Source organism: Pleurodeles waltl, chromosome 4_1 (genome assembly GCF_031143425.1).
Source record: "Pleurodeles waltl isolate 20211129_DDA chromosome 4_1, aPleWal1.hap1.20221129, whole genome shotgun sequence".
Lineage (NCBI taxonomy): Eukaryota > Metazoa > Chordata > Amphibia > Caudata > Salamandridae > Pleurodeles > Pleurodeles waltl.
Genome location: NC_090442.1, coordinates 364,320,010 through 364,334,387, shown reverse-complemented (window position 1 = coordinate 364,334,387; position 14,378 = coordinate 364,320,010). Strand labels below are relative to the sequence as shown.

Genomic DNA, 14,378 nt, shown 5'->3' with positions numbered 1-14,378 from the left:
GAATTGGCAGTTTAAAACTGCACACACAGACACTGTAGTGGCAGGCCTGAGTCATGTTTACAGATCTACTAATGTGGGTTGCACAACCAGTGGTGCAGGCCCACTAGTAGCATTTGATTTACAGGCCCTGAGCACCTCTAGTGCAGTGTACTAGGGACTTACCAGCAAATCGAATATGCCAATCATGGATGAACCAATGACATACACATTTTGTATAGGAGTACTTGCACTTTAGCACTGGATAGCAGTGGTAAAGTGTCCAGAGTAACAAAAACAGCAAAAACAGGCCCAGCACACCTCAACAACCTGGGAAACAGAGGCAAAAAGTTAAGGGAGACCACACAAAGGATGACAAATCCAACATAAACGTTTTCTTATTTTAACACACGATAAGTAAATACAATCCGATTAACCTTGGAGATGTGCTCTACCAATTCCATCCTGAATGTGCCTTAACTCCTGCCAATGACAGGAATACATCTATAGTATACATTTAGGGAAAATTACCTGCAAATTGTTTCAGACTACATTTTGAATTTAAGGATGTTCTCTGACTGTTCCGTTTTCATCTACACTAGAATGCTCACAAGCCTGCTTTTATTTTCTGTGTGAGTAAATCGAATTTGATATGGCAGAGGCAACCATCCCAGATCCCATCAGTCACAATTGGGATTTTGCCCGAAACATAGGTACATAAATAGCTCCCCCTGCCTACATTTCCTTTTGTGCCAAACTGAGTGCAGAGAAAAACTAGTGATAAACAGTACTGCTCATAGTACAAAAATGCAACATATATAACTCTGTTGAAAGTGCATTTAGAATCAAAGAATCTGCTTTTACATTCCTTACCTAGATTTACAAATCCAATGTCCACATATAATCTGGCACAGAGGGATCCCAACATAAAGCCAAAAAGTGGTCCTAAAATTGCAATTGTATGTACACAGGCTGCAAAGAAAGTTGAGATAAAACATGTAAGATCGATTGTTTTGAAGCCACAGAAAGAAACTTATTTTTCCCAAAATAAATGTAATTTTTCTGTTATCACTACAGACAGCTTCAACAGTCACAGACGTCATTGTACAAAATACCTGTATTAGTGAAATGTAGGCCTAACCAAAGGCTGCATTTTAAATATGCATTTTCCTTTCTAAACAGTGCATGACCTACACTTGCTTGACTTACTCGATTTGGTATTTTAACAAATCCCTAACCGCTTTAGCTCAGCAGACGTTTGCATAGTATTTTCATGACACATTCTTCCTATACTTACAAATGAAGTTATATTTTCTGTTCATTGTTAACAGCTTGACCTGAATTGGAATCTCAAAATGGGCTAAACTAATCTCAAATGTGCTTCTTTATGAATAGAATTTTAGTGTGAAGATGTGTGTGAAAGGAGGTGATTTAATATGATTACACTTACAATTTACATGAATGTTCTTTCAGAGTCCAAGGCTGCTAAGTAAATAATTTGTTGTGTCATTATAGTCAAAACTTATCTTATATTTAGAAACTCTCTTTGTTTAAACTTGCTATCTCGGTGGAAACTGTTCCTGTCTCACGATATTCTTGCCTCTTCATTGGTTGTTTGCACAACTTATCTGAAACATTTAGAATACTATTGTATCATTGCATTGCACATAAAAGTGTCCCAGAGAAACAAAAGATTGGAAATCAGACAATTAGACTTGCAAACTTGCTCACTCTCTGTTACTTATGAGAACTGTAACAGACTATTCTCTATCTCTCTCTCTTTCTACACAGGCTGACACAGTACTCTTTATGAGCGCTGATAGCTTTACTGGCTAGAATGACTTTCAGATGCTGATCATTTTTGCTATTTTATATTACTGTGGTTGATGCTCTCTGACTCAGATGATTTTCAATTTCTGAGCTTTGGATACTTTTCTACAAGAAACTCTTCATGAGTTCCTCGACTTCAATGTACTTTCCTGACTTAGAAATATAGAGAAGGGATCAGATTTATGAGATACACTTTATGCTATGTTCTGTAATTTATGCTGGATTAATAAAGAAAACAAACAATGAACTAATGATTAATAAAACCTTCATAGTTTAATCACAGCTCTCATTATTGACCCATGACAAATAATAATTGATTAATGCAAAAAGTATTGATTTAAGATTTGCAATTTCCCTCCCCTTCGTTCGTTTCAAAGGTCCTTTCTGGGTATCCTAAAAGTTGCAGAGATGCAAGAAAAAATAGTATTCTCCACACTCCCCAATAGCATTTTATAAAATACTATATACAGTGCGCTTTGCGTTAGCCCATAGCTTATTATTTTTCCATATGATAAGATTGCTCCAAAAATGACAGCTGATGATTTGACCTCTGCAAGATCACCTTTTGTGATACGATTGTATGCATCTGCAGCTCATTTGGTGAAAGTCTTGTTTTATTGAAATCATGAAAATTGAACGAAGTGCTTCTTACACATGTAGTTCAATTTAATTTTCAAATACATTTAATTTTGAAAGTGCAAATTCTAAAAAGAACAGTTATTCAGTATAAGAATGTATGTATATATATATATTAAACTGAGCGCGGTTGCTGCAGTGCTACTGAACATCGGCGGTGCAGGGTTCAGATGCGCCCACCCTTATGTTTCAAATGTTCATTGCTTTTTTGCAATGTATAAGAAAGAACCAGCACTCCAATAGAGATTCTTCTGTATTCATTTTTCAAACTGAAGTGCAATCAATGCGTTTTGGCTGTACCTAGCCGTGTTCATGATTCAGAAGCCATGATTTCTCAGCTTTTTATACACTACTTCCCTCACTGTCTCAAGTGCAATAAACATTAATGGCTTAAGTCACAGTGAGTGCCATCTTGAAGCATGGAAAGTTTTCCAATTTGAGTGTTATTAAACCATATTTATCATTTAACTAATTACGCTATTCCTAAACATAAAAGAATAAAAAAAAAATATAAGGCAAACCACCATACATTCTTCAAAGTTACATTCATAATTTTTCTAAATCCCCCAAAATTATACACTAAAGTTCATATTTTATTAAATGGGCAATGAAGTATGCTCAATGCCCCAAACTGGGTGTACTCAAACTTCTCAAGAGCTACTCCAATATAGCATAGTAGTTCATTATAATTCACTTCCAAAAGGGGCCTTATATATATATAAAATATATAACTCTGACGTGGATCCAGAGGCCTCCCTCCTTTGCAAGCTCCTTGGATACGGTGTGCTTAGTATCAATCAGATCTTGGTGCAACTATGTAGATCATATGCTCTCCTAGGATCATGTTTAACCATTCACCACGATCACTCACATTGCTATTCCTCATCAAAGCATTTCATGCCTTGCTGAAGTACTCCTCAGACTCTTCCCAAGACTGGGTCGAGAGTATGTGCTTGTCCCTAAACCTCAAGCTATACTTCTCAGGGGTAAAACCAAACTTGTTGATACAGGACGCTTTTCTGGGGGCATAGGCTATTCTGATCAGCTACTTATAGGCCAGCAGGGTATCCCCCCCTATAGATGGCAAGTGCCTCCATATACAAGCCAATCAATCTTCCTCTGGGAAATGAGGCATCCTCAAGGATACCTCAAAGGCTGCCACACACTTATTAATATTATCCCCCACAACATAAGTGGCCACCAGGTCTTTAAGGATGTGGACCCTTTTATCTCCATTGGACACTGTGCTGTCACTGCCACTAATGCTGCTGGACCCTGAGAGTTGTTTAGTTTTTAGCATCATCTCCTTCAGGCTCAGCTCATCAGCCAATAAGATCTTCTTCAAAAGTTCTCTCAGCCTTCTTTTCCCCTGTCAAATTCCACTCTGCCTCAGCCTTTTACCATGGCCAATTCCCTTTCCTCTTTGCAGCTGCCTCATCTTTGGCACCTTCCAATTTCAGCTTGGCAAGCTGCATCTTGAGCTAGGCAGGTTTTTCTCCTCCTCCTGCTGCAGCTCGGGGCCTGTGGCCATGCCATCTCCTTGCTCATTCTTCAACCTCATCCTCATCCACCACATTCACCTCCTCCTCTTCCGGGTCATAACCTTCCAGCTCTCTTGGTGCAATGTGCATCTACAGACATCCTTATTGGCTGTGCCAGCTACTGAACGTCAACTTTTTTGGCCCCTCTACTCCAAGTCTAGCCCTCTCTTCTTCCTATCTCTGAGGCTTCTTTTTACTCTTTTTACTTTATCCTTTCACTAATTGTGACTTAATTGTTAGTCCTTGGTATTTGTATTCCTTATATTATCCTATCTGTTTTTAAACATTCTCTGCTTTATGTCATTAGAAATTGCATCCTGAAACTACAAGGGGTTGGGTTTGCCAATTAAAAGACAACATGCTTTAACACATTTATTGGAACTTAATGCTCATATTGCTCTTATACAGCAATCTCATCTTAAGGAATCATCTTTTTTTAAATTGAAGTAAAAAGAATGGTGTTGCTACCCTATGTCATACATCTCTCAATGTTTATTTGCTATCACAGGCAACAGATACTGAGGGGTGCTGGTTACTTACCAGTTTTAAGCACAATAATGTCCCTGCCCTTATTTTTAATTTGTAGGGTCCTACTACTACAGGTTATCAATTTTGGTCAGCTGTTACTCAAAACATGTTACAATGTCAAGAGGATAATTGAATTGTTGCAGGTGACTGTAATCAAATTGTTTACCACTTTATTAACAGGAACTGTTACTCTACTCATGTGCCCAATACATCTCAAAGATTGCTTGTTCATGCTCTTAAACAGTGTTAACTAACAGGTGCTCAGAAACTTTCTAACCACACTTTTTAAGAATACACTTACTATTCCCACACTCATCACACATAATCAAGAATGGATTACATCTTTATCTAGTACTCTTTCTCTCAAACGTTGTACTCCGCAGACATGGGTTCCATTCTAATTTCTGATCATGCACTTGTTTCTGTTCAATTAGACATCCTCCCTAACACTGGTCATCCCAATAGATCGAACTCCAGTAATTCACTATTATCAGACACTTCTTTCACTTCTCCTTTTTCCTTTTTCTCACATGACTTTTTTCCAATTAAATCAAGTTTATGAGATTGCTTTTCACTCTATCTTGGGCACTTTCTAAGCATCAGCCCAATACTTGATTATTAGATTTGTTTCCAGAAACCTAATAATTTTTTTGCGAAAAAGTAAACATTTGGATCACCCTTATTATACTTCCAAATCAAAGGATTGTTTACAAGAACGTATCAACGCCAAACGTCAGTTCCAATTATAATTATCATTCCTTCGCAAATTGAGCGCCAAATACTACGGAGGTCCAAATAAGTCAGGCAATCTACTAGCAAATTAAATTTAAAAAGAAGAAGAACAAAAGTGAGTTTTTAATTGAGAATCACTCAAGTCTGTTATACAAAGACACAGACATATTGAGAGAATTTGTTTAGTTTTATAAAACTCTGTATACCCCTGAATACATCCTTATTTCTCATCCATACGTACATCTTTTGATACTCGCTTAGATCACCCAGAACTAGAGGAGGACATTACCTTGATAGAACTTCAGACCGCATTATCCTGTCCCAAATCTGACAAAGACCCCTGTCCTGACGGTTTCACTGCAGAATGTTTCACACACTTTTTCAAATTGCTTCTTCATCAATTATCTTTTCTTTTTACTTCCTTCCTCCATAAGGATCTGTTGGGAATGGCGCTCCCTACAGAGCAACCCCCAAATCGTTTCCCTACCTCCTCCTACATTTGTTGAATGTTTGCTTTTGTTGGCCTTAGGACTGTGCACTTTACCACTGCTAACCAGTGCTAAAGTGCTTCTGCTCTCTCCCTAAAACATGGTTTAATTGGTTTTTACCAAATTGGCACATTTAAGTTGTTTGTAATTACACCATATACCCAGGGCCTGTAAATAAGTTTAGTTTAGTTTAGTTTAATAGATTTATAAGGTGCATGGCTACCAGAAAGCCTCCCAGCGCTGAAAGAGGACAAAGGCATCACAGTGAGAATTTATGCTGGAAAGAGTAGAGTCTTCAATTTACCTCAAAAAGAGAGTTCAGAATTGTCCTTTCGAAGTGACAGGGTGAGGGAATTCCATAGATTGGCTGCTTTGAATGTGAAGGACCTACCTCCCCGTCTTGTTTTTTTAATACGGCAGGTGTTAATTAGAGCAGCAGATGAGGATCTAAGGGATCTCTGGGGGGTGTAGGGTGTGATCATGCGCTTGATAAAAGAAGGTCCCCTATCATGAAGAGCTCGATGTGCCATAAACAAAGCTTTAAAATTAATCCTTTGCTGGATAGGAAGCAAATGGAGGGAGGCTAAGGCTGGTTTGGCTGATGCAGTTCTGGGGATGGCCATGAGTAGCCAGGATGCCACATTCTGCACTACCTGCAGTCTCCTTAATACACAGATGGGAGAACTTAGGCACAGTAAGTTCCCATAGTCTAGGCGTGATAATATGAGACCTTGAATAATAAGTCTTTTGGCAAGAAAGGGGAGAATTGAAACTTTTTCTAAGCATTCTTGAAGATTGAAGCAAGAAGCCGCTCATTTTTTTGCATGCTGTTCCATCGATAGACGGGAGTCCAGCCATACTCCTAGGCTTTTTATGGTTTCCTTTGGGGGAGAAAGTCTTTTCAATTCTTCTAGAATTGAGATGGGAGATTTAAGTGGGGAAAAATTGCCAACCAACATTACTTCAGTTTTTTCATCATTTAGCTTGAGCTTACTATCTGACATCCAGTTAGCATTGTCTGTTAGGCAGGAGGATAATACTCCTTGATCAGATTTTACATTGGTGCTAAAAGAATAGACCAGCTGGGTATCATCAGCAGAAGATACCAGAGAGAGACCATAGGGTTCCACAATTTTAGCCAAGGGAGACATATAGATGTTAAAAAGAGTGGGGCTTAGAGAGGAGCCCTGAGGAACACCACAGCTAAAGGAATGGATATCAGCAAAAAGACCTATCCACAACCTGAAACGACCTTCCTTCTAAGAAGGAAGAAAGCCAGTTAAAAATAGTACCTTCTAATCCCACTTGAGTAATTCTTTGAAGAAGGATTTTATGATTGACTGTCAAATGCTGCACTTACGTCTATCAAAATAATTGCTGCATAGCCATCAGTATCTACTCATAGTGGAATTTCTTCTGTCACTGCCAAAAGGGTAGTCTCCATACTATGTTGAGGTCTGAAACCCATCTGAGTGGGATGTAGGAGCTTACGTTCTTCTAAGAAGCCAGAAATGTGTCTGTTAACATGCTTGTCTGCTATTTTGGATGCTATAGGAAGAAGAGCAATAGGTCTATAATTGCTTAGTAGAGATGCATCCAGCTTAGGTTTTTTCAGTAGAAGTTTAATAATAGCGTGTTTCTAAATTTGGGTAGACTCCCAACTATAAAAGAATTGTTGAAAATATTAGTTAAAATCAGCGCAATAACATCCAAACCTTGAACTAAAGTGGATGGAGGAGCAGGATCCAAAGGAGACCCTGATTTGATTCTTAACAAATAATTTCCAAGTAGATCTCCTGTCATCGGTTGGATGACTGAGAGAGAGGGTCTGGAGTGATGGTGTTCAGTCTGAGATAACGTTTTAGGCTCTTTATATGAGTCATTAGAAAAGGTTGACTGGATCTCAGAAAGTTTATTACGAAAAATGCAAGCTAAATTATTGCTGTGTTCTTTGGAAGCTTCTATAAGACTGTAGGAAACAGGTTCCTGAGTCATTTCCTTACGTATAGAGAAGATCTTCTCAGGAGAATTAGAGGATTGTTCTATTCGAGAAGGATATTAAGCTTCCTGCACAGATTTGATTTGCATATGATATAATCTGACTGATTTTCTGTATTCCAATTTAGAAACATCACTGGAGGTTTTCCTCCATTTCCTTTCAAGTCTTTTACACCCCTACTCCACGCTACCAGTGGGCCTGCAGCACTTATTGTGCCACCTACTTACATAGCACCCTAAAACATGACCCAGGCTTGCCATTGCATCCTGAAGGCAGTGTTTCGCTGCCAAGTCAACTTTTCATTTAAAACCCCTTGCCAAGCCTTTAACTCCCCTTTTATTACAAATGTCATCCCTAAGCTAGTCCCTAGGCAGTGCATATAGAGGGTGATGTGTAATTAAAAGGCAGGACATGTACTTTTAAGTTTTATATGGCCTAGTAGTGAGAAACACCCTGATACATTTTTCACTTCTGTGAGGCCTACTCCGCCTGCAAGGTAACATGAGAAATTCTAAGGGAGAGCCAAGGCCAATGCTGCCACTCTGTCTGCACCACCCGCACAGTCGGATTGTGCACTGCTGCACATTCTGACTGCACTGACAGGGGGCCTCTGTACTGCCAATGGCATAGGCATGGGTGCTGCAGGGGCCCACCTGTTGCCCTGTCCCAGTGTACCTGCTATGAAAAGGCCAGCAGAAAGACAAGTTGTGATCAGCACAGCAGTGCTGACATTGGCACCACTGTGCCTGACCACTGGTTCTCCAGGATCCAGGATTCTGGCGGTGAGGGCGGTCTTGTGGGGGTCTGACTGGCAGCATCATAATCTGGCAGTCGGACTACCAAGGATGCAGCGGTCGGACTGCCTCCGCGGACACGGTGGTCTTGGCACCGGTGTACTCATAAACAGGTCCTTAATTCTGAAGACATAAATCTTAAAAAATTCTATTTGTTTGCCCAGAATACTTAAACTGCAATGGATTTTCAGCCAAATTTAAAATATTTTTGACTGAAAAATGCTCTGTTTTGCTATCACTTCTTCCACATTCTTGATAGGGGAACCCTTTTGTACCCCACATGAATATCAGGTTTGTCTGGCACACAATGAAAATAATGCAATATTCCAGAATTGTCTATAAATAGTATGCCTTAAATTAGCCTATCTGTTTAAAAAAGTATGTTGAAATAATCTCACTATTCAGCCCCATTTTCTCACAGTAGTTATTGGGAACCACCCTTCAACTTATCCCATGGGAAAGGAGGACCTTTAAAGACATTGAATATTTCCTGAATGCTCATTTAGAACTCCATTGACATTTTTTTTTTTAATTTGGCTAAAATATCTTACACTTGTGCTGTAATAACCCTGCTATTTTTCTTCGACTGTCCATGTTGTGAAATCTAAATCCTATTTGAATCATGCTCATATACTTCTATGTGTTACAGTATCAATGTATACACAAATAACAAAAAAAGTAACACTGTTTTATGATCAAACATGGATGTTGTCTCACAGTAGTTTGGAGCATACATATGGCGTGGAAGCAGGTGGACAAGATTGTGCTTACCTATTTTCACATAGATAACTTTCTGTCCAAAATAATTCATAGGTTGTGGGCATGGTCTTATGTGGGGGTGGCTGAGTTTAGCAGGCCACCGAGTATCGTTCCAAGGCAAGGGCTTGTTCCCAAAGATGAGGGCTTCCATCTTGTCCATGTTGAGCTTGAGACAGATGTCCTTCATCCAGTCGATGAAGTTCATCATATATATGTGGAAATTGGCATAGGAAATTATGTTGAGTCCTTGCAATCTGACAATGTTGATCATGGGAGTGATGTTCATGTTGAAGAGGGTGGGGCTGAATGGCAAACCTTGTGGAACACCACAAAATATCTTCTTGGGTCCAAGTGAATGGTGGAAGAAACTTTCTCTGGGTTCTTCCAGGGAGGTGTGAGGGAATCCATTTAAGGGCAACTCCCCCGATTCAAATTTGGTGGAGTCTGTTGATCAAGTTGTGGTGGGAGACAGTGTCAAAGGTGGCGGACAGGTCCAGAAGGATAAGGGCTGCTGTTTTGCAGTGGTCTAGGAGGGCACTGATTTCATCGGTGACTGAGATCAGGGCTGTCCCGGTGCTGTGGTTGGCTCAGAATCTGCATTGAGAGGGGTCCAGGAGGTTGTAGTGTTCCAAGAGTTTGGTGAGTTGCTGGTTGATTGCCTTTCTGAGAACCTTCACTGGAAAGGGGAACAGGGAGATGGGCTGGTAGTTCTTCAGATTTCCTGGGTCAGTGGATGGTTTCTGCAGGATGAGCCTCACTTCAGCATGTTTCCAGTCGTCAGAGAAGAAGGCCATGGTGATGGAGGCGTTCAGGACATTCTTGAGCACGTCACCAATTGTCTTACTACCGTGGTTGAAGATGTGGCAGTGACATGGGTCTGTGGGTACTCCCGGGTATACTGAGTTCATGATGGAGATTGTTGCTTGAGTTTTTAGTGGGTCCCAACAGGTGAGCAGGCATTTGGGGTTTGTGTTCGTGGGTGTGAGTAGGCTGATGCTGTCTGCAGAGAGGGATTGGGATTTGTAGTTCCAGTAAATGGCTGAGATCTTGTCATGTAAGGTGTTTACCAGGGTGTGACACAGTTCTTGGGAGGGGGCCATGTCATTCCCAGTGGCTGGGGGGTTGGAGGACTCCTTCACAATTGTGAAGAGCTCCTTGATGTTGTTTGTGCTGGCTCTACACTCAGGAGCCCAGAGAGAACTTCATGCCAGACCCAAGGCTGGAAGAGAGGCATACCCAATCTCCCTGCTTAGTGCCTCCATCTGGCAGTGGAATGCCTGGGGCCAGGCTGCAGGCACTGACAAATGTCAAGGACCTCTGTTGGTTGCTGTCCACATGAGCAGAATGATCCTTGGGTTGTGGCCAGAAGTGTGATTTAAGGGGTGGAATGGGCCACATCACTTTGTTGACCATAATGGTAATGCCTGCCTATTGGGATACACTTGTAAGCATGTTAAGGCTAGATGCTGCACAGATGGGGTCCACAGGTGAGGAGAACAGTTTCCCATGGGTCGGTTCAGTGTCTCGGGAGAGTATACATAGAGGGATCAAACTAGATTCAGAAGGGGTTAGAACTGGCAAGTGCCCCTGCCGTAGAAGGCCATTGTCCACATTCAATAATCTAAGCAGGGAAGTCCATCTAGGGATTGAATAATATCCCTTGGCTTTAGGCTGGAGGGGGTTGTGTTTGTTCTGACCCTTTCTGCAGTCATCACCTGATGTTTTTCCTTCCTCCTCCTATCTGTGCTGATTTTGTTTTTGTTAGCCTTTGGACTCTGTACCACTGCTAACCAGTGCTAAAGTTCTTGCGCCTGTACCCTAAAAATGGTAGAATTGGCTTATACCAAAATGGTGTATTTGATTTTCGAATAAATCCCTAGTAAATTGGCACTACATGTACCTGAAATGCTATCAGTGGGCCTGCAGCACTGATTGTGCCACCTACTTTAGTATCACATTAAACATGTCTCAGGACTGCTATTGCAGCACCTTTGTGTCCAGTTTTACCCTCCCGTTTCGACCTAGCAAAATAAACCTTGTGCTAGGCCCACACTTAGCTTTTTAGTACATCTAAGGCACTCCTAGGAAAGGCCTTGGATAGCCCAGAGGGCAGGGCGCTATGTATATAACAAGTTTTATATGTCCTGTGTAAGGAAATGCCTTCCTTCGCATTGTTACCTTCTAACTTTTTGCCTTTTGTTGATGCCAGTTATGATTGAAAGAGTGCTGGGACCATGCTAACCAGGCCCCAGCACCAGTGTTCGTTCCCTAAACTGTACCTTTTTTCCCACAACTGGCACAGCCCTGGCACACAGATAAGTCCCTTGTAAATGGTACAGGGGACCAAGGGCCCTGTGGCCAGGGAAAGTCTCTAAGGGCTGCAGCATGTATTATGCCACCCTGGGGACCCCTCACTCAGCACATGCACACTGCCTCACAGCTTGTGTGTGCTGGTGGGGAGAAAATGACTAAGTCGACATGGCACTCCCCTTAGGGTGCCATGCACACTTCTCACTGCCTGTGGCATAGGTAAGTCACCCCTCTAGCAGGCCTTACAGCCCTAAGGCAGGGTGCACTATACCATAGGTGAGGGCATAGTTGCATGAGCACTATGCCCCTACAGTGTCTAAGCAAAACCTTAGACATTGTAAGTGCAGGGTAGCCATAAAGAGTATATGGTCTGGGAGTATGTTAATTACAAACTCCACAGTTCCATAATGGCTACACTGAAATCTGAGAAGTTTGGTATCAAACTTCTCAGCACAATAATTGCACACTGATGCCAGTGTGGGAATTATAGTAAAATACACCCATAGGGCATCTTAGAGATGGCCCCTGAATACCGGTCCGACTCCTAGTGCTAGGCTGACCAGTTTCTGCCAGCCTGCCACAACCAGACGAGTTTCTGGCCACATGGGGTGAGTGCCTTTGTCACTCTGTGGCCAGGAACAAAGCCTGTACTGGGTGGAGGTGCTTCTCACCTCCCCCTACAGGAACTGTAACACCTGGTGGTGAGCCTCAAAAGCTCATGCCTTTTGTTACAGCACCCCAGGGCAGCCCAGCTAGTGGAGATGCTTGCCCCTATAGCCACGGGCCCCACTTTTGGCAGCAAGGCCGGAGGAGATAATAAGGAAAACAAGGAGAAGTCACCTACCAGTCAGGACAGCCCCTAAGGTGCCCTGAGCTGAGGTGACCCTTGCCTTTAGAAATCCTCCATCTTGGTTTTGGAGGATTCCCTCCAATAGGAATAGGGATGTGCCCCCCTCCCTTTAGGGAGGAGGCACAAAGAGGGTGTTGTCACCCTCAAGGACAGCAGCCATTGGCTACTGCCCACCTGACCTAATACACCCACCCTAAATTTAGTATTTAGGGGCGACCCTGAACCAAAGAAATCAGATTCCTGTAACCTGAAGAAAGAAGAAGGACTGCTGACCTAAACGCCTGCATTGACGACGGAGACACCAACTGACTTGGCCCCAGCCCTACCGGCCTGTCTCCAGACTCAAAGAACCTGCACAGCGATGCATCCGATTGGGACCAGCGACCTCTGAGGACTCAGAGGACTGCCCTGAACCTAAAGGACCAAGAAACTCCTGAGAACAGCGGCACTGTTCAGAACCTGCAACAATTTTGCAACAAAGAAGCAACTTTTAAAGAGACTCTTCCTTCCCGCCGGAAGCATGAGCCTTCACACTCTGCACCTGACACCCCGGCTCGAGTTCAGGAGAACCAACACTGCAGAGAGGACTTCCAGGTGACTCCAACGACGTGGACACCCTGAGTCGACCTCCCAGCACCCCCACAGCGACACCTGCATAGGGGATCCAGAGGCTCCCCCTGACCCCAACTGCCTGGTAACAAAGGAACCTTTTCCCTGGCCAAGCACTGCACCCGCAGCCCCCAGGACCGAGAGGAACAACCTACCAGTGCAGAAGTGACCAGCAGGTGGCCCTCATCCTAGCCCAGTCAGTGGCTGCCCCGAGAAGCCTCCCTGTGCCCTGCCTGCATCACCTAAGTGACCCCCGGGTCCCTCCATTGCTTTCAATAGCAAACCAGACGCCTACTTTGTCCACTGCACCCAGCCACCCCTGTGTCGCTGAGGGTGTGTTTTGTGGGATTGTGTGTGTGTCCCCCAGTGCTCTACAAAACCCCGCTGGTCTGCTTCCCGAGGACACAGGTACTTACCTGTAAGCATACTAGGACTGGAGCACCCCAGTTCTTCATAGGCGCCTGTGTGTTTTGGGCCCTTCTTTGACCTCTGCACCTGACTGGCCCTGTGTTGCTGGTGCTGTGGCTTTGGGGTTGCTTTGAACCCCCAACAGTGGGCTGCATATGCCCAGGAGAGTGACTGTGTAAGTGCTTTACTTACCTGAAAAACCTAACCAAACTTACCTCCCCCAGGAACTGTTGATTTTTGCACTGTGTCCACTTTTAAAATAGCCTATTGCCATTTTAACCAAAACTGTTTTAAATTAAAGTTCTATACTTACCTGTGTGAAGTACCTTGCATTTTATGTACTTACCTCGAATCTTGAATCTTGTGGTTCTAAAATAAATTAAGAAAATATATTTTTCTATATAAAAACTAATTGGCCTGGAGATAAGTCTTTGAGTGTGTGTTCCTCATTTATTGCCTGTGTGTTACAACAAATGCTTAACACTACCGTCTGATAAACCTACTGCTCGACCACACTACCACAAAATAGAGCATTAGTATTATCTACTTTTTCCACTATCAACCTCTAAGGGGAACCCTTGGACTCTGTGCACACTATCTCTCACTTTGAGATAGTATATACAGAGCCAACTTCCTACATCCTGGTAGTGGGAAACTCTTATATTTATTTTTCACTACTTTAGTGAATCCTAGTTTGTTTTAATGGGAAACAGGAGTTAGCTTAGCCTTTGGCTTGCAGACTTGTGCCACCATCACCTAGTGACATTTACCCTACTTAGTGTGTACTGTTTTAGCGCATTTATTTAATTTAATTTTTTAAGATGGCTGCCTTATTTCTAGGTAGGCCAATGTTTCAGTTTCACATTATCAGTGCCACCGCGCTAAGGCGTCAATATCAAGCGACAAATATAAACAAAC

At 42.5% G+C, this 14,378-nt stretch overlaps 1 protein-coding gene across 2 annotated transcripts in view; it reads right to left on the bottom strand.

The window, feature by feature from the left end:
• LOC138287750 (solute carrier organic anion transporter family member 1C1-like) overlaps positions 1–14,378 on the bottom strand; it is a 450,721-nt gene that overhangs the window by 276,333 nt on the left and 160,010 nt on the right. For both annotated transcript variants that reach the window (XM_069228522.1, XM_069228523.1), the window contains one exon: positions 850–948. In XM_069228522.1, the coding sequence (XP_069084623.1) occupies positions 850–948 (99 nt within the window). The remainder of the gene's footprint in view (positions 1–849; positions 949–14,378) is intronic.